Below are 19690 nucleotides of genomic sequence, written 5' to 3' on the forward strand. Positions count from 1 at the left end.
GGCACCCCACTCCAGTACTCTTGCCTGGAAAATCCCATGGACGGAGGAGCCTGGTAGGCTGCAGTCCATGGGATCGCTAAGAGTTGGACACGACTGAGCGACTTCACTTTCACTTTTCACTTTCATGCATTGGAGAAGGATATGGCAACCCACTCCAGTGTTCTTGCCTGGAGGATCCCACGGATGAGGGAGGCTGGTGGGCTGCCGTCTGTGGAGTCACACAGAGTCGGACACGACTGAAGTGACTTAGCATAGCATAGCATGAACACTTGTAAAAGTGGATGAAGATGATTATTTTGAATAATAAATTATGAATAGATAAATAAATCTCTCTTTATTTCAGGCTACTTTTCTCTTCCTCACTTTATCTTTATGCGGGGGTGGAAGGGGTGTATTACAAAACTACTATGTGCTCCTTGTAGAACATTTGGTACATACAGAAAAATACAACAGATTATCCATCACCCAATCTTTCAGAGACAGCTTAGACATATATGGATATGTTTTGCCTGCTTTAAACAGCATTTGCGTTAGTAGTCTTCAGAGAGCAAACCTTGTATTTTACGTAGGCAGTCAGTTCAGTCATCCAGGTTTTTATTTTTTCTGTTTGTCTTCAGCCCAGGTAGTTGTAGAATATAGACTATTATATGGAAACTTCCTTCATTCCATCAGAATACATGATTTTCAAGCAAAATTTCCCCCCTCCTATTCTTTGTTTTCCCCAGGATGTTCTTAATTCTTTTTGGATATTCTATGACATTAATCTGTTGTGTGTTTGTCTACAAAATTAATACTGTCTTTCATTTTAATATTCTCATTCCTTCATGAATCTAATATATCTAGGTTTGAATTCACTTCTACCTCTTCCTATCTGATTGACCTGAAGTAAACAGTAAGCTACTAACCTCTAAGCTTCAATTTCTTTGTCTTTATTTATTTTTTTTTTAATTTCTTTTTTTTAAATTTCTTTGTCTTTAAAGTAGATACTCATAAAAACCTCTCAGAGGAGTTCCAAAGATTGAATGAGATAAAGTATGTGTCAGTGAATTGCATAGCACAGGAGCTGACATCTTGAATAAAGGTGATGCTGCTGCTGATTGTTTTCATTCTTTTTTCCCTTCCTTAACAGAATACATCCAAGCAATGATTCTAGTAAAAGATGCAATTATAAACCACAATTCAACATTGATAAAGGGTATGTACATTTCTAATCCTAACCTACAATATTCTCTGCTGTTTTCTTGCTTTGAAGCAAGCCAGCCTTAATTATGTTGCATTAAGCAAAGACAGTTTAAGATAAAACTGCAGGATCCATATAGGTAAGTTATGGAAATCATGTGTTCCTAGTCAATGAAAAGTCCTGCCCATCCAGAGATAGGAAATGCACACTCTATTAAACCTCTCAGGAAGAGCAAATGTATCTCTTCTTCAAAAAAGCTTCTCCTATAAGAAGCACAAACAGAATCCAAGACTCCAAACCATTGTAAACCTGCTTTGTGTAAAGAACAATGCTAGAAAGATATATTTTGGTATAGATAAATTGATGGAAACTTTTTTCATTTCTAGATTATTATTAGAACATCAGTGTATCAACTTTAAAGGAATTGAACAAAGATGATGTACTAGGATTAGAAAAAGAAAAATTGAGAAGCTATTGTAGGTAAAAAACAAGGTCCTACTGTGTAGTACAGGGATCTGCGTTCAATATGCTATAATAGTCCATATTGGAGAAGAATATGAAGAAGAACATACGTGTGTGTGTGTGTGTGTGTGTGTGTGTGTGTATAACTGAGTCACATTGCTATATAACAAACACAACACTGTCTATCAATTATCCTTCAATTTAAAAACTTTAATTAAAAAGTTATCAGAATCACTAGCTTATAAATCTTAGACTATCACTAATTTGCTAAAGCGTTGAGGAAGTACATTTTCTAAATTTTAATACTGCTAAATATTTTCAACAGATTGTAATCATTTTAACTGTCATAATTTGGAGCCTTAGAGTTTTAAATCTCTGAAAATATGGTTTAACATCATCAGTTTATTTTTTATTTTTTAAAATATATATTTATTTTAATTGGAGGCTAATTACTTTACAATATTGTTTTGGTTTTGCCATACATCAACGTGAATCTGCCACAGGTGTACACATATTCCCCATCCTGAACCCCCCTCTCACCTCCCTCCCCATACCATCCCTCTGGGTCTTCCCAGTACACCAGCCCCGAGTATCCTGTATCATGCATCGAGCCTGGACTGGCAATTTGTTTCACATATGATATTACACATGTTTCAATGCCATTCTCCCAAATCAGCCCACCCTCGCCCTCTCCCACAGAGTCCAAAAGACTGGTCTCTTTTGCTGTCTCTCATATAGGGTTATCGTTCCCATCTTTCTAAATTCCATATATATGCGGTACTGTATTGGTGTTTTTCTTTTTGGCTTACTTCACTCTGTATAATAGGCTCCAGTTTCATCCACCTTATTAGAACTGATTCAAATTATTCTTTTTAATGGCTGAGTAATACTCCATTGTGTATATGCATCAGTTTATTTTAAAGAAAGGTTTTGTTATTCAGAAATGTTTTCAGTTTCAGTCGCTAATGTAAAGTTTCAGAAGAGAGTACATTCTTTCAAGAAAACAGTCTTTCTCCCAGTGGCCTACAGTAGTACTTAGAATCAACATACCCTTAAGGGGTTAGATTAGTTTTCTAAGAGAGAACCCTATAAGTGCAAGAGGTGGTAAGAAGAAATAATTCTAAACAGCTTTTTTCTTTCTAAATAATCTTCCCCAGTAAAAGAAAGTAAGTTGGGTTTTTGTCTTGGTTCTTTTAAAGTAATGATTTCATTAGTAGAAATGCAGAGTATTCTGGTTTCATATTTTTATATGTTCATCTGAAGTATAATAAATTTATCAAAATAGAAGTATATGTTTGCTAGTGGTAGAGCTAGCAAATGTTTTTAAAGTAATCAGGGAATTATGTAGTGACATTACTAGCAAATGTAGGGGTTAAACACTTCATAGTAACTTTATTAAACTTTAGGTTTCATATTAGTATTTATTTTAAAAGGAATACTAAGACTGGGAGAAACAAAAGGACTTGGTGTTGAGGTCAAAACAAGCCATCCCAGATCCAGCCTGAACTCCCCAAACCACTAATTTACGTTTGATTTTTCTTTGCTTGTGTATAATTCTATAAATATTTGCTGTGTCCCTATACAATGACCCTATACAGAGTCATTGGAAAAGACTGATGCTGGGAGGGATTGGGGGCAAGAGGAGAAGGGGACGACAGAGGATGAGACTGACTCGATGGATGTGAGTCTGGGTGAACTCCAGGAGTTGATGATGGACAGGGAGGCCTGGCGTGCTGCGATTCATGGGGTCGCAAAGAGTTGGACACGACTGAGCGACTGATCTGATCTGATTTGATCTGATCCCTATACAAAGAACTGGATACTGTTTTTTTGAAAGAAATTATTTCTCCTTTCTCCTCTTATCTAATGGTTAATATAAAATCTCCATGTTTTTTGGTAAATGTTGTTTCTGACTATGCTTATATACCTTTGTTATATTTGTTATCTGTTAGTATGGCATTATATGGCTCATTCAAAGAAATTTCCTGGGAAAAATCAGAAATTCTTAATTTGAAAAACTTACTTTTTTTTTTAAAGGCTGTGCCATGTGGCATTGGGTTATTACTTCCCCAAGCGGGGATTGAACTTTTGCCCCCTACTACATTGGGAGCACAGAGTCTTAGCCACTGGCCGAAACTTATTTATTAATCAGTTATTGTAGCTCTCTTCATCTATCAGATTTTAAATCTTCTTTCTTTACCTCAGTAACTAAAGAGGGATATTTGCTTTCCAGTTAGCCAAGGATGACCTTGGATTAGGGCTTCCCATGTGGCACTAGTGGTAAAGAACCTGCTTCCCAGTGCAGGAAGCATGAGACGCAGGTTCGATCCCTGGGTCAGGAATATCCCCTGGAGTGGAGCATGGCAAATATTCTTGTATTCATCTCCAGTATTCTTGCCTGGAGAATGCCATGGACAGAGGAGCCTGGTGGCCTAAGGTCACAAAAAGCTGGACATGACTGAAGCGACACATGCATCTACACACATGACCCTGGATTATAACTTAAACTATTCTTTTATTTTCTTAAACTTTTTTTTTTCTGTTTAATAAGACTGGTCTACACTGAAGGACCAGTGCAAGTTAATAATAAGGCAGGAAGAGAATCACTTTTTTATTAAGGTCTACCACTGCATAGGAAAAAGCATGATTAAAAACAATTTTTTAAAAAACAAACATAGACTGTTCTGCATATTCATTTTTTTTTTTTTCCCAAAATAAGAGCAGGAAATCTATGACTTTTTTTCATTAACTGCATAGCTTATTTGTGTAGTGAAGTCATGTTAGAGAGTAAGAATAGGTGAAGTTGGAAAACACAGCGACAAGAACGAACCAGGGACATCCTGGCTCAAGATGAAATTAAGTGCAGAAAGATACAGGGGAGACTAAGAGAACTATGAATGAACAAATGAAAAGACAAAAAGAGCAGCCCAAATACTTTTCCCTCTTCTACAAAAATAGAAAGTAATAGAATAATGAGAGAGCAAGAGAAACGTAAAGGCTTCCTATTTTGCGACCTTAATAGAGTCTCTGAGAGTTACACTATTTTTTCTGTAAAATACAAGCAGAAATAGGGATACTTGATGTTTGCTTTAAAGGATGATTAAAATTCAGATAAAGTTTGGGCCAAATTAGAATTTCTGCAGTAGAAATTTCTTCTATGTCTTATTTTATCCTATCTTATTTTCTTAGTATTTTTGAAAATGTTGATACCTAATTTTTGCCTCAATTTTGAAACCTTAATGGTTTCAGATTTAAGGGCTCCTTATATCTCTAGTTAATAGAGTTATTAGTTAGATATTACAGTGACTCATTTTTAACTTGTTCGTAATTTTTTCATGTAGATCATAGATCTGTGACCAAGAACGCAGAAGAAAACAAGTCAAGTTCATTGCCCTCGACATCATATGAAGACTTCTTTCCAAAAGACTGCACCTCTCTGTATGTATAGAAGTTAAATTTATTTATGTTGTTAGTGCTTTTGCTCCCAGAAAGCGATTTACTGTTGCTAATCATTTGACCTAAGAGTAGATAAAGTGAAGTTGCTCAGTCGTGTCTGACTCTTTGCGGACTGTAGCCTACCATGCTCCTCTGTCCGTGGGATTTTCCAGGCAATAGTACTGGAGTGGGTTGCCATTACCTTCTCCAGAGGATCTTCCTGACCCAGGGATCGAACCCACGTCTCCCGAATTGTAAGCAAGATGCTTTACTGTCTGAGCCACCAGGGGAAAATATATTAAAAAAGGATTCTTTCCCATGAAAAGTTTTTTTTAAAAAATCTTCTTTATTTTGTATTGGAGTATAGCCGATTAACAATGCTGTGAAAGTTTCAGGTGGACGGCAAAGGTACTCAGCCATACATATATATGTATCCATTCTCCCCCAAACTCCCTGCCATCCAGGCTTCCATATAACATTAAGCAGAGTTCCCTGTGCTTTACAATAGGTCCTTGTTGGTTATCTATTTTAAATATAGCAGTGTATACCTGTCCATCCCAAACTCTCTAACCATCCATTTCCCCTACCCTTCTGGAAAAGTTTTAAAAGTTGTGTATTTTATGTAGGTTCATAATTCTCTACATAGGTTATTTGTTAAATCTGTAAGTAATAAAATCTTTTAATAAACTTTAGAACTAAGGATACCCCAGATACAATTTTTTCTCTTGAAAATATGCTGAGTTAATCCCTTCATAACAAAGAACTTCTTGAATCATCAGTATTTCATATTCCCCTTCCCCAAAAATAGGAGAAATAAATTGATGACATTTTGTTGAAAAGAATGCCACAGAACCCAGCTTGAAACATAATTTATTTGTTTTAAAGTTCAAAATCAAGTTGAAAAGGGAAATGAAACACTTAGTTTACTGGTTATACAACCCTAGTGGAATTGCTCAGTTGTGTCCGACTCTTTGCAGCCCCACAGACTGTAGCCTACCAGGCTCCTCCATCCATGGAGTTTTCCAGGCAAGAGTACTAGAGTGGGTTGCTGTTTCCTTCTCTAGGGGATCTTCCTGACCCAGGAATCAAATCCAGGTCTCCTACATTGCAGACAGACACTATACCCTCTGAGCCACACCGTAGCTATGTAAATCACTCAAGAGTAAATTAGTCTAGAACAAAACAAAGAACAAAGCTATGAGAGCTTAAGAGAATTTATTTCAGTAAGTACGGAATAAAGCCAAAGGTATATATATCCCAGGTAGACAAATAGTAGTGCTCCTAGCTCAGAATATACTATAATGCTTTATAAGAAAAAGTGGTAGAAAGGAACTTGGCACTTAATAATAAGGAAAGAGTAATTCCAGGCACAGTCTTTAAAAAAGAAGGAAATACTGAATACCAAAGTAAATAAAGAAATCAAAAACTTATTAAAATGGACTAGGCTAAGAAGATAGAAGTTAAATGGAAAAACAAAGCAAAATGGAAGAACAAAGCAAAAAATGGATAATAGACTATATTTTTACTATGGAATGTACCCCCAGTATTATTTAAAAACTACTAAGATAGATTGAAGTTATTTAAGGAAAATCATAACCTTACCTCTTTTTTTTTTGTTTCTTCCCTCATTTTTAATGTATTAGGTGCTATTGCATTGTAGTCCATGGATATGATAGATTTGCATTGATCTTTTAGCTGCATTCTCATTCAATATTTTTTACTATCTTTCTGAGAATTTTTAAGATTGAGAACATATAAAAGAGTATAGCAAAAACTATACTAACACCAGCCAGAACTAACAGCTATTAACATTTCATTGTATTTGCTTCCAGTGTCTTTTTTTAAAAGAAAACAAAACACTGTAGTCTCTTTGAGCCATACCTGACTTCTCACCCTGACAAAGTTCTGTTCTCCTCTCTGCCTTTATGAGCAGTCACTGTCATCAGTTATTTCTCTAGTTCATTTTTTTAATATTTACATAGCCATAAGTAATATTTAGTGCTATTACTTATAGTTGTTAAATTTTACATAAATATTCATATATGTACCTTCTTACTTTACTCAGCATTAGTTTTGAGATCTAATCATGTTGCTTGCTGTGTTATAGATCTGTTTCATTCCCTTTAACTGTTGTTTGGATTTCCATAATGTGAAAATACATTTTATTTATTCATTCCTTTAAGGATGGATAGATCATTCTAAATATTACCTAATGTAAATAGTAGTACAGTGATCAGTTTTACCCCAAACTTTCTTTTAAGAAAGTATTCATTGTGAAAGTTGCTATTAAGGAACCCAAAGGTTTAGTCTGGAGTCTATAAGATTACCCAAAATGTAGAAGAAAAGGGCAAATGGTTGAGAAAAAGAAGAGAATGATGAATAGTGTTCTTAAAAAGAAGCCATTACCAGAAAACCAATGATTTTAATGAACACTATAGAAATATTTTCTGGATTATCCATACGTTATAGTGTTTTTTTAGAAAATGTTAAGAGTTTCAAGCTAAGATGATAGAGTTAGGGCCACTGTGCTGCTGCTCATAGCTCTAGTGAAGGAAATCACAATATCTAAACTAGGCTTCAGGATGGTTCCAGCAACTAGAAAATGAAAATACATGTTTTTCATTTAAAAATTTGTTACTTAGGGAATTCCCTGATTGTCCAGTGATTAAGACTCCATGTTCCCAGTACAGGGGACATGGGTTCTTTCCCTGATCGGGGAACTGAGATCTACACTCCATACAGCATGGCCAAAAGAAAAAAAAAGAATTCAATCGAAAGGCAGAATGAGTCTAGAAAATAAGAGAACATTTTTGTGTATTTATAAAAACTTAAAGATATTAAGCTGGTAAGTCAAAGTTAGGTGAAAGGACTCTTTACAGTATTCAGTAAAAGACTCTAGAACAATTGGATATCATTTGGAGAATTTAAGTTAGATATTCATGTTACATCAATATAAACTCCAGATGAAATTGAACTCTCAAACCTAAAAAATTAATTATAAAATTAGAAACCTTAAAATCAGAAAAATAAAAGATTAGATGTCTTTCCATAACATTATTTAACATGGCATTATTCATAAAATCATTTATACTTTATTATAAATACTTAATTCTCTGCCACGAATGTAAGTTCCTTGATCACAGAGCTCTCATCTTTGTTTTCATAGCACCTGGCACGTAGCAGGCATTCAAGAAATCTTTGATGCCCTTGCAGCCCTACCTCCCAGCGTCCAGGGAGGGGAGAAAGGCTGCAGGTGGAGATAATCACCAGTAGCAAGTGATGTAATCTTTCATGCTTAAGCAGTTAAACCAGTATAAAAAGCAACAGGGCTCTTGGAGGTTCCTGGTTGGCAGATACTTTGAGGTGCTGGGAGGGGGGTGCATTTGGAGCGGGCATATGGGAACTCCATGCCCTTTCTTACCTACGTTGCCCCATGCCTCTCTCCCATTTGGCTGTTCCTGAGTGCATCTTTTATTATAAACTGGTAATAGTAGTTAAAGTGCTTTCCTGAAGTCTGTGAGTCTTTCCAGCCCATTAACAAAGAGGAGGAGTTTGTGGGAACTCATGGATTGGTCAGAAGTGTGGTGACCTGGAAATTGCATTTCGCATCTGGATTGGGGGCAGTTTTATGGGACTGAACCCTTTAATTTGTGGAATCTGATGCTGACTCCAGGTAGATAATGCCAGAATTGAACTGAATTATTGGACACTCATTGAAGAAGTGGTGCTAGAAAAAAAATACCATGTATTAGGTGCTCAGAAGAAGATTAAAAAAAAACACTTACATAACTTTCTATAACTGCAAAACATAGATGTTTTATTTCAGGGTCTGGCTTATTTTCATGTTGTCTGAGAAGAAACTAATATAGGAATTAAATATCATCTTAGTGGTTTTTTTTTGAATATGGGGAATTGTGCTATAAATTTGAGGTTCTAATAAATAATTAATTTTAAACAGATCTACAGAAAACCAGGAAATTCCCCCTATGGAAAATAAAGTTGCAGACTTTAGAGAAAAAGAATCTTCTTTAAATTTATCTTACCAAAAGCATCAGTGCTCTGGCTCCTGTCTGATGAAAATGCCATTTACCTTCAAGGGGGAAAACCCTCTGCAGCTACCAATCAAATGCCATTTCCAAAGACGACACGCGAAGACAAACTCTCATTCTTCAGCACTCCACGTGAGTTATAAAACCCCTTGTGGAAGGAGTCTGCGAAACATGGAGGAAGTTTTTCGTTACCTGCTTGAGACAGAGTGTAACTTTCTATTTACAGATAACTTTTCTTTCAATACCTATGCTCAGTTGACTCGGAATTACCCAAAGGAAGAAGAAATTGTTTCTGATGTGGATATTAGCAATGGCGTGGAATCGGTGCCCATTTCTTTCTGTAATGAAATTGACAATAGAAAACTTCCACAGTTTAAGTACAGAAAGACTATGTGGCCACGAGCATATTATCTAAACAGCTTTTCCAACATGTTTACTGATTCATGTGACTGTTCTGAGGGCTGCATAGACATGTGAGTAGAAGAACATGGCATTTCAAAAAAATCTTCTGAATGTAGGGGCACTTGTCAAGAAATGCTGCTGTGTATCAGTTTGTTTGTCTGTCTTATCTAAAACCAGTTCATCAAGAATTGAAAATAGATGCACTCTCTCTTTAGCAATAGGAAGGAAACTCTTCACCTGTTATTTTATTTATTTGGGAATTATTTCTTGCAGAGATAAGTTTTTCCCTTAATCTGTTACTGTAACTCTTAATAGCAATAATTAGAGCTAATGCTGTGTAACTGTGCCAGACATTGTGACAAGTGCTTTCCCTCTATTTTCTTGTTTAGTCCTCACAAAGTCTTATGGAGTAGTTAATATTATTTCCATGTTACAAATGAGGAAGTTGAGAAACCAAATGTAAGGTCAACAAATTTAAGCACTAGGATTTGAACCTATGCTGCTTGCTGCTGCTGCTGCTAAGTCACTTGAGTCATGTCCGACTCTGTGCGACCCCACAGACGGCAGCCCACCAGGCTCCCCCGTCCCTGGGATTATCCAGGCAAGAACACTGGAGTGGGTTGCCATTGCCTTCTCCAGTGCAAGCATGCATGCTAAGTCGCTTCAGTCGTGTCCGACTCTATGCTACCCTGTGGACAACAGCTCACCAGGCTCCTCTGGCCACAGGATTCTCTAGGCAAGAATACTGGAGTGGGTTGCCATTTCCTTCTCCTATGCTCTTAACTGTTATATGTCATGTTTTACTTTTCACATATCTTTTCCTTGCTCCTTTTTTAGACAGTTAATGGTGCCTGTCCTGATCCTAAAATTGACATTCCATAAAAAAATGAAAACATGTTCTAATATATCAAGACTTTGAAAACCATTTTGTTTTAAAGGTGTATAATTTACTGGTATTTGTAGGTTTGCATCGGTAGAACAGAGTTGCATTATATGTACATTTGCTGCTGCTGCTGCTAAGTCGAGTCAGTCGTGCCCGACTCTGTGCCACCCCACAGACGGAAGCCCACCAGGCTCTTCTGTCCCTGGGATTCTCTAGGCAAGAACACCGGAGTGGGTTGCCATTTCCTTCTCCAATGCATGAAAGTGAAAAGTGAAAGTGAAGTCGCTCAGTCGTGCTGACTCTTAGCAGCCCCATGGACTGTAGCCTACCAGGCTCCTCCGTCCATGGGATTTCCTAGGCAATATGTACATTTAACTTAATGCAAATGTAGCTGCCTATACTGGGAAAAAGAAAATGCATGAGAGAGATAAACAGAATTAATTTAAATTGTATAGATAGTAGTTTTTAACCATCCTGTCAGTTAGGAGTGTGAGATGAGGTACATAAATACAGTTTGGCTCAGTTGCTTTAGGTTTTGTCATAGAGGAAACCTCTCACTGTGCCAAGTTTTATTCTGTTTAAATACAGGTTGTTTTTAAGCGTTGCCTCTAACCTGTCTACATCTGGCCAAGCCCAGTCTCCTTCAGTGTAAAGGAAAAAACTAACTGTTGGGTTGGACAGTGTTTACTGAACTTTATGGTTAGTTTAACAAGGTGTTTTTCAAGAATAATTTTGATGGTGTGTGATTTTTGCCTTAGACCATAGAAACTAATCCCCATGTAACGTGCACCACCAGCATACATATGTTCGTTTTTTTGGTCACAAATTACAAGAGAAGTCACAAAATAAGCAAAAGCTGAGGCTCACGGGAATCTGGAATTGGACACAAGCACTGTGGCCAGGGATTCTAATCCTGACGGGAATGGGAATTAAACGTGTCTCATGCATGGTGGAGAGTGGGCACCGAGCTCTCAGGGAAAGGGGGCAGAAACAGGGACCTACCCAAGGCTAGGAGGTTGGCTAATAACAGGGCCTGCAATTGTATAATTGTATTGATAACAACCAGGCTTAGAGCTGTGAAACCCATAGGTCGGATCCAGAGCAGCCAGTGTAGAGGAACACCCAGGAGTAACCTGTACAGAAGTGTAATCTCGCATAGTCAGAGCACACAGAGGCATTTAGGATCATGAAGGCAGCCTAAGTTCCAACAAATGGCAGAGTTCACACCTGAGGAATCAGAGATAATGTAGAATGTGACTGAAGGAGACTTTAAAATAGGTATGTTTAAAATGTCCAAAGAGATAAAATATTAATATCCATGGAATGAGGAGGTGATTATTTTTAACTATACTGTATAAGTAAAAGAGCCATTTAGAAATACGGGAAATAAAGCATATGGTTATGGAAATAAAAAACTAAGTAGAGGGACTAAGTGGTAGCATTGGTATAGCTGGAGAAACAATCAGTGAATAGCAAAGCAAAACTGAAGAGTTCTCCCAGAATGCAAAGAGATAAAAATATGAGGAAAAAAAACTTAGAGGTTAAAAAATATGAAAGGTCAATGAGAAATTCCAACATACCTCTGAGAAGAGAGCATCATTCAAAGAGACAATAGCTGAGAATTTTCCAGAACTGAAGAAAGATAGGAGTCCTCAGAGTGAAAAAGCCTACTGTGTACTAGGAAGGGAAAATAAGATAACTTACATTTAAATATATCATGATGCAACTTTGCAAGTATCTAGGGCAAAGAATAAATATGCTAGCAGATGGAAAAGAGAAAAAATACATTGACAGGGCAGTTTTTATCAAAAATAGAAGACAAAAAGGCATATTAGCTTAAAATGCTGAAGGAAAATAAATATAAAACTAGAATTCTGTAACAAGCCAGTTATATGGTAGGGGGTGGGGGTGTTAAGAGGGTGTTCAAACAATTACACAGCAGTTGAAGATATGCACTCCTGTTTTTCAGCAATAGTATTTTTCTACCTAGAGCATTGTTTTCCAAGCTCTAAGTTTCAGTTCAGTTCAGTTCAGTCGCTCAGTCGTGTCCAACTCGTTGCGACCCCAGCACGCGGCACGCCAGGCCTCCCTGTCCATCACCAACTCCCAGAGTTCACTCAGACTCACATCCATCGAGTCAGTGATGCCATTCAGCCATCTCATCCTCTGTTGTCCCCTTCTCCTCCTGCCCCCAATCCCTCCCAGCATCAGTCTTTTCCAGTGAGTCAACTCTTCGCATGAGGTGGCCAAAGTACTGGAGTTTCAGCTTTAGCATCATTAAGCTCTAAGTTTAGTAGGATGTAAAATCACTTAAAGGGCTGTAACTAGAATCTTAAAAATTAAATTGTACAGGAAGTACCATGTGTACAGGAAGTACAGTGATAAGGTACTTATATGTGACTGCTATTTCTTACTTTACATATACACACATATAAATATGCATGCCTCTTGTAGGATCTTTTCTTAGAAATGTAAGACATTTCTTGCTATGAGTCATAGTCAAAAATATTTGAAAGCTGCTACCCAAAAGATGCTTAGACAGGGACATAAGAATAAGGATGTTGCAGCATTGTTGTATTGAAAACTAGAAGCAGTTTAATTGTGATTCTAAATGCTGTGGAAAAGTTAAGAAGGTAGATCTCAAAAGCATTATATTGAATGAAAAGACAAGTTGTAGGATAATAGCTATGGTAATTTTTTAAAACAATACATTGTATTGTTTGTGGGTAAATATATATGCAAAAGTATAAAGGATGCCTCACCAAACCTCTTAAGAGCTTAGTTTTATCTTTTTTTTTTTTTTAAAGAAGATCATTTATACAGTATATATGTTGTAAATTATAGTTGACCTTTGAACAATGCAGGGGTTAGGGGTGCCAGCCCTCGAAAACACAACATGTAACATAATTGGCCCTTCACATAAGTGGTTCCGCATCCATAATTCCACATCCAAGTTTTCATCCAACTGTAGATGAGGTAGTACTGTGTTATTTACTATTGAAAAATATCCACATATAAGTGGACCTGTGTAGTTCAAACCCGTGCTGATCAAGGGTCAGCTGTATATACATCGGAGAAAGGACTAGACAAAACGATGACAGCTGATTCTGTCTGGTCAAAATGAGTGTTTGTTATTGTTTGTGTTGTCTGTACTTTGTAAACTTTGCAAACAAACTTATATTGAAAAAGCAACAATAGATTTCTACATCTGTAAATAGAATTCAAGTCAGTCAATATATTGCTTATTTTTTCTGTTGCAAACGGTAGTTACCACTCTGACATGTATTGTATATATACAGAAAAATACTGAAATGAATCATAGACGAAACAATCTAAGTCACTTGCCGTTTAACACAGGAGATGAGAGTCAGAGATTTTTAACCAGTAGTCACACATCAGGTTTGTAACTGAGACGCCCAGGTTCTTTACGCCTATAGAGTGTTAAGTCCCTGTCATGTTAGATAGTCATCTCAGTAGTTAGAGAGGAAATTTGTTTTTAGGTTTTCATGTTTACTGCTTAGCAGTGCTATGAAAAATAGCCGGATGCATGGCATCAGTCTCCTCAATCTATTTTTATGTCATTGGAGACAGAGATAATATAAAACATACACAAAACTATGTAAGTTCTTCTGAGCTTGACATGTTTAAGTTTATCCATTGTAGGAGGGCAGACCTGGGAAAATTCTCACAATGAAGCTTCTGCTGAATAGGAAATGAAAGGAATTCATTTTGAAATGTTAAAACTCATAGTTAACTATTTCATGAGCAAGTCGAGGTACAGGGCAGTTTATAATTATTTATGAACTTCTGGTAAATGTTGTCTTTCAAAGAGGTGTATTTTATTTAGGGAAGAAGTCTCGACTGTCCATGCGCCAAACAACTGTTTTAAATACAATTATAGTCTTTATACTTTTGTCAAGAGAGTCTCTTAACTTGATGCTTTTTTATTCTGACTTCTCCATACATTGTCTTCCTCCTAGAACAAAATGTGCATGTCTTCAACTGACAGCAAGGAATGCCAAGACTTGCCCCTTGTCAAATAATAAAATAACCACTGGATATAAATATAAAAGACTAGAGAGACAGATACCTACTGGGTAAGATACGCTGTGGATTTGTTGCAGGGTGTTTATATCTTTGAAGGAGGGTGCTTTATCATTGTGGCCTATTTAGTCTTATAAATATTGTTGATGTGAGAGTTGGACTATAAAGAAAGTTGACTGCCGAAGAATTGATGCTTTTGAACTGTGGTGCTGAAGAAGACTCTTGAGAGTCCCTTGGACTGCAAGGAGATCCAACCAGTCCATCCTAAATGAGATCAGTCCTGGGTGTTCATTGGAAGGACTGATGTTGAAGCTGAAACTCCAATACTTTGGCTACCTGATGCGAAGCGCTGACTCATTTGAAAAGACCCTGATGCTGGGAAAGATTGAGGGCAGGAGAAGAAGGAGACTACAGAGGATGAGATGGTTGGATGACATCACCAACTCGATGGACATGGGTTTGGGTGAACTCCGGGAGTTGGTGATGGACAGGGAGGCCTGGCGTGCTGCGATTCATAGGGTCGCAAAAAGTCGGACATGACTGAGCGACTGAACTGAACTGAATGCTTAATTTCTTATTTGTTGTTCTTGTTCAGTTGCTAAGTTGTTCCCGACTCTGCAACTCCATGGACTGCAGCACACTAGGCTCCCCTGTCCTTCACTGTCTCCCTGAGTTTGCTCAAATTCATATCCATTGAGTCGGTGATGCCATCCAACCATCTCAACCTCTGCTGCCCCCTTCTCCTTTTGCTTTCAGTCTTTCTCAGCGTCAGGATCTTTTCCATTGAGTTGGCTCTTTGCATTAGGTGGCCAAAGTATTGGAGCTTCAACTTCAGCATCAGTCCTCCCATTGAATATTGAGGGTTGATTTCCTTTAGGATTTGACTGGTTTGATCTCCTTGCAGTCCGAAGGACTCTCAAGTCTTCTCCAACACCACAATTCAAAGGCATCAATTCTTTGCCACAGTTCAAAAGCATCGGTTCTTCAGCCCTCAGCCTTCTTTATGGTCCACCTCTCACATCCATTCATGACTACTGGAAAAACCATAGCTTTGACTATACAGACTTCGTCGGCAGAGTGATGTCTGCTTTTTGATACACTGTCTAGGTTTTTCACAGCTTTCCTTTGAGGGAGAAAGTATCTTTTAATTTCATGACTGCAGTCACTGTCCACAGTGGTTTTGGAGCCCAAAAAAATAAAGCCTGTCAGTGTTGCCACTTTTTCCTCATCTGTTTGTCATGAAGTGATGGGACTAGATGCCATGATCTTTGTTGGGTTTTGAGTTTCAAGAGAGCTTTTTTTACTCTCCTCTTTCACCCTCATCAGGAGGCTCTTTAATTCCTCTTTGCTTTCTGCTTTTAAAGTTGTATCATCTGCATATCTGAGGTGGTTGGTATTTCACCTGGCATTCTTAATTCCTGCTGGTGACTCATCCAGCCTGACACTTCTCATGATATACTTCGCATATAAGTTAAATAAGCAGGGTGAAAATATACAGCCTTGATGTATTCCTTTCCCAATTTGAAACCAGTCCATTGTTCCATATCTGGTTCTAACTGTTGCTTCTTGATCTGCATACAGGTTTCTCAGGAGACAGGTTAGGTGATCTGGTATTCGCATCTCTTTAAGAATTTTCCACAGTTTGTCGTGATCCACACAGTCAAAGGCTTTGGTACAGTCAGTGAAGCAGAAGTAGATGTTTTTCTGGAATTCTCTTGCTTTCCGACAACAGATGTTGGCAATTTGATCTCTGGTTCCTCTGCCTTTTCTAAATCCAGCTTATACATCTGAAAGTTCTTGGTTCCTGTACTGCTGAAGCCTGACTTGAAGGATTTTGAGCGTTACCTTACTAGCATGTGAAACGAGTACATTTGTACAGTAGTTTGAACATTCTTTCGTATTGGCCTTCTTTGGGATTGGAATGAAAGCGGACCTTTTCTAGTCCTGTGGCACTGGCAAGTTTCCAAATTTGCTGACATATTAAGTGCAGCACTTTAACAGCATCATCTTTTAGGATTTTAAATAGTTCAGCTGGAATTAATTTCTTATACCAAAAATCTAAATTAAAGAATTTTTTTTAAAGCCTGTATATCATTTTTGGAAATGGAAGTCAGAGTGCACACATGTAACATGCAGACTGTACTTGACACTCATCTGCTTTTCCTCTGACTCTTACCCCTGTTGGGTTAGCTTACTTTGGGTAGACATTTCCCCATTAAGACATACACTGTGCAGAGGTCATCTGAGAATTGGGAATTTTCGTCTTTTCAAGGTGGTTATTGCTAAAAGACAAACAGAAAAGTATTCTTACTAGATTTTCCCTTCTTAGACATTGGGAGACATTTTAAAAGAGCTAACCCTTATTCTGTGCCAGGCATTGTCTCAAGCACCTTGTAAATACTGACTTATTTAATCTTTTTTTAAAATTAAATTTTATTGAAATGTAGTTGATTTCCATGTTGTGTTAGTTGTGGCTATACAGCAATGTGATTCAGTTATACATCTATCCACTTGTTTTTAGATTCTATTCCCATATAGGCCATTATAGAGTACTGAGTAGAGTTCCCGTGCTATACAATAGGTCCTTATTAGTTGTCTATTTTATATATAGCAGTGTGTATATGTCAACCCTGATTAACGATTTATCCCCTTCCCCCCTCAAATTTCCCCTGTGGTAACCTTAAGTCTGTTTTCTACATCTCTGACTCTATTTCTACTTTGTAAATAAGTTCATTTATACCATTTTCTTCGATTCCACATGTAAACAATATCAGGTGATACTTGTCTTTCTCTGTCTGACTTACCCAATTCATTTAATCTTCACAAAACCACCTTATGCCATATAATCCATATTGTATGGTAGTACCATATAATCCCCATTTTAAAAATGGAAGATTGAAGCACAAAGAGATTAAATCCATGGGCACACAGCTAGTGAGTGCTGGAGCTGTGATGGGAACTAGGCAGTCTAGCCCTGGGAGCCTTCACACTTAGTCTCTTTCCCTCAGTGATTATTAGCGAGGTAGCAATAGAAAGTGCTTTTGCTTTTAATTTGTCTAATTGATTTTCTCTTGTATATTTTATTGACAAGCATTTATGAATGCAGCCTATTATGCAAGTGTGATCGACGAATATGTCAAAACCGAGTTGTCCAGCATGGACCTCAAGTGAGGCTACAAGTGTTCAAAACTGAGAAGAAGGGATGGGGAGTGCGCTGTCTAGATGACATTGACAGAGGGACGTTTGTTTGCATTTATTCAGGTAAAGCAAAGGTTTACTTTCACATTACGCTGTGGTAAGATCTACATTTCTGAATCTCCATTTTACTAGTCAAGGCTACTGAGATCTTATAGCAAGGATAAGAGCAACAATATAGGAGGAGTATCAGAGGAAGGCAAGTGACTGGGAAATTGAGCACTGAAGGGATGACATGCGTTAAGAGGTACCAGGTGTTCCAGAAAAGAAAGGCTAAAGGATAAAACTTGGGTTACTGCATGAGATGTGTTTTTGGTCTCTGTGGCTGCAGATGCTTCGGGGTAAAGTAAGAAAACTTTTAAATAGAAAAATAAATGATTTACTAAGGTAAAGATTATTGGTCAGAGACTGTCTTCGTCAACATCTTGAGCTATTAGAATTTAACAAAAGTTAATGTTATAATGAATACCTTTAGGTGATGATTCAGTCAAGGCTGCTGCTGCTGCTGCTACCAAGTCGCTTCAGTCGTGTCCGACTTTGTGCGATCCTATAGACGGCAGCCCACCAGGCTCCTCTGTCCCTGGGATTTTCCAAGCAAGAGTATTGGAGTGGGTTACCCCACTGCCTTCTCCAAATCAGTCAAGGCAGTTCACTCCATTTCAGGGATTCTATAGAGAGTTGCCCATGTTCTGAGCAAAGCCTCCCCACCATGTGTTCAGTTCAGTTCAGTTCGGTCGCTCAGTTGTGTCTGACTCTGCGACCCCATGAATCGCAGCACGCCAGGCCTCCCTGTCCATCACCAACACCCGGAGTTCACTCAAACTCAGGTCCATCGAGTCGGAGATGCCATCTAGCCATCTCATCCTCTGTCATCCCCTTCTCCTCCTGCCTTCAATCCCTCCCAGCATCAGAGTCTTTTCCAGTGAGTCAGCTCTTTACATGAGGTGGCCAAAGTACTGGAGTTTCAGCTTTAGCATCATTTCTTCCAAAGAACACCCAGGACTGATCTCCTTCAGAATGGACTGGTTGGATCTCCTTGCAGTCCAAGGGACTCTCAAGAGTCTTCTCCAACACCACAGTTCAAAAGCATCAATTCTCTGTGTGTTAACGGTTATGCAAATTACTGATTCTTTCAGGCTATAGCCCACAGCCCAGACAGGTCCATCTCTAGTAGTCTTTTCCTTTTACCCCAGAGTGTTAGGCAAAAGTCCTCACTTTGTGTGTGTACCACGAAGTGAGAAAGGTTGGTGAAATGTGGCTGTCAAGGCAGTCTGAAGGAGATGTGCCAGGCAGCAGGGACCAGAGCAGTCCTCCTCATCTGGAATTCCAGGTTCACTTTAGTGAGGGCAAGAATCCTCAGAGTTCAGAACGGTCACGGCTGGATCCCTGCCACATCCCACTTACAGACACAAATACTGCACAACTTGCCTGGACATTTGTCTCTCATGTTTCTCAAAATAACTCTTTGATAAAAGTTAGCTTACCATAAAATGCCAGATGGTGTCCAGGAAGTATCATTTACTGACTTTATCTGCATTGCTAGAAAATGCACCTAAGGGTATCTCTCTAATCTAGCTGTTAATTTTGACTTATTAACTGTAAGTTCCTTGAAAGAAAATGCATAAACTTCAGACTAACATTTTGATTACATTAAGGCTTAAGAAGAGAACAGGCACATATCACCACAGATTTAAATACATCACTTTATAAATAAAGTTTTTAAATGAAAAAGCATTCATAACTAGACACAAAAGCTATAATTGTAAGACTAGAGTTCACCTCTCTAATTTTCTAGAGTGCTTTCTGATCTGTATTGTTTTATATTGTAGCTGAATCTCTTGTCTTCTGTGATACTCCACTTCAGACAAATACTTGTTCCTACGTTTTTTCATGTACTGGAAGATACGAAGTCTCTTCTTGGTCTTTTATTATTTCTCACAGTAGTTTTCTTGGATGAATTAATGTTTCTCTTCATTCTAGAAATGAGGTTCCATACACGGTTCTAATAGAGCAGAAGAGATGCCCTTTTGTTGCTTAGTA

General features: G+C 37.9%; 1 protein-coding gene across 1 annotated transcript in view; it reads left to right on the forward strand.

The window, feature by feature from the left end:
- SETDB2 (SET domain bifurcated histone lysine methyltransferase 2) overlaps positions 1-19690 on the forward strand; it is a 35971-nt gene that overhangs the window by 7101 nt on the left and 9180 nt on the right. The window contains exons 3-7 of the mRNA NM_001143861.1: positions 1130-1195; positions 4984-5080; positions 9036-9599; positions 14392-14508; positions 17547-17716. Coding sequence (NP_001137333.1) covers positions 1130-1195; positions 4984-5080; positions 9036-9599; positions 14392-14508; positions 17547-17716 — 1014 coding nt within the window. The remainder of the gene's footprint in view (positions 1-1129; positions 1196-4983; positions 5081-9035; positions 9600-14391; positions 14509-17546; positions 17717-19690) is intronic.

The sequence above is a fragment of the Bos taurus genome, chromosome 12 (assembly GCF_002263795.3).
Source record: "Bos taurus isolate L1 Dominette 01449 registration number 42190680 breed Hereford chromosome 12, ARS-UCD2.0, whole genome shotgun sequence".
NCBI classification, from domain to species: domain Eukaryota; kingdom Metazoa; phylum Chordata; class Mammalia; order Artiodactyla; family Bovidae; genus Bos; species Bos taurus.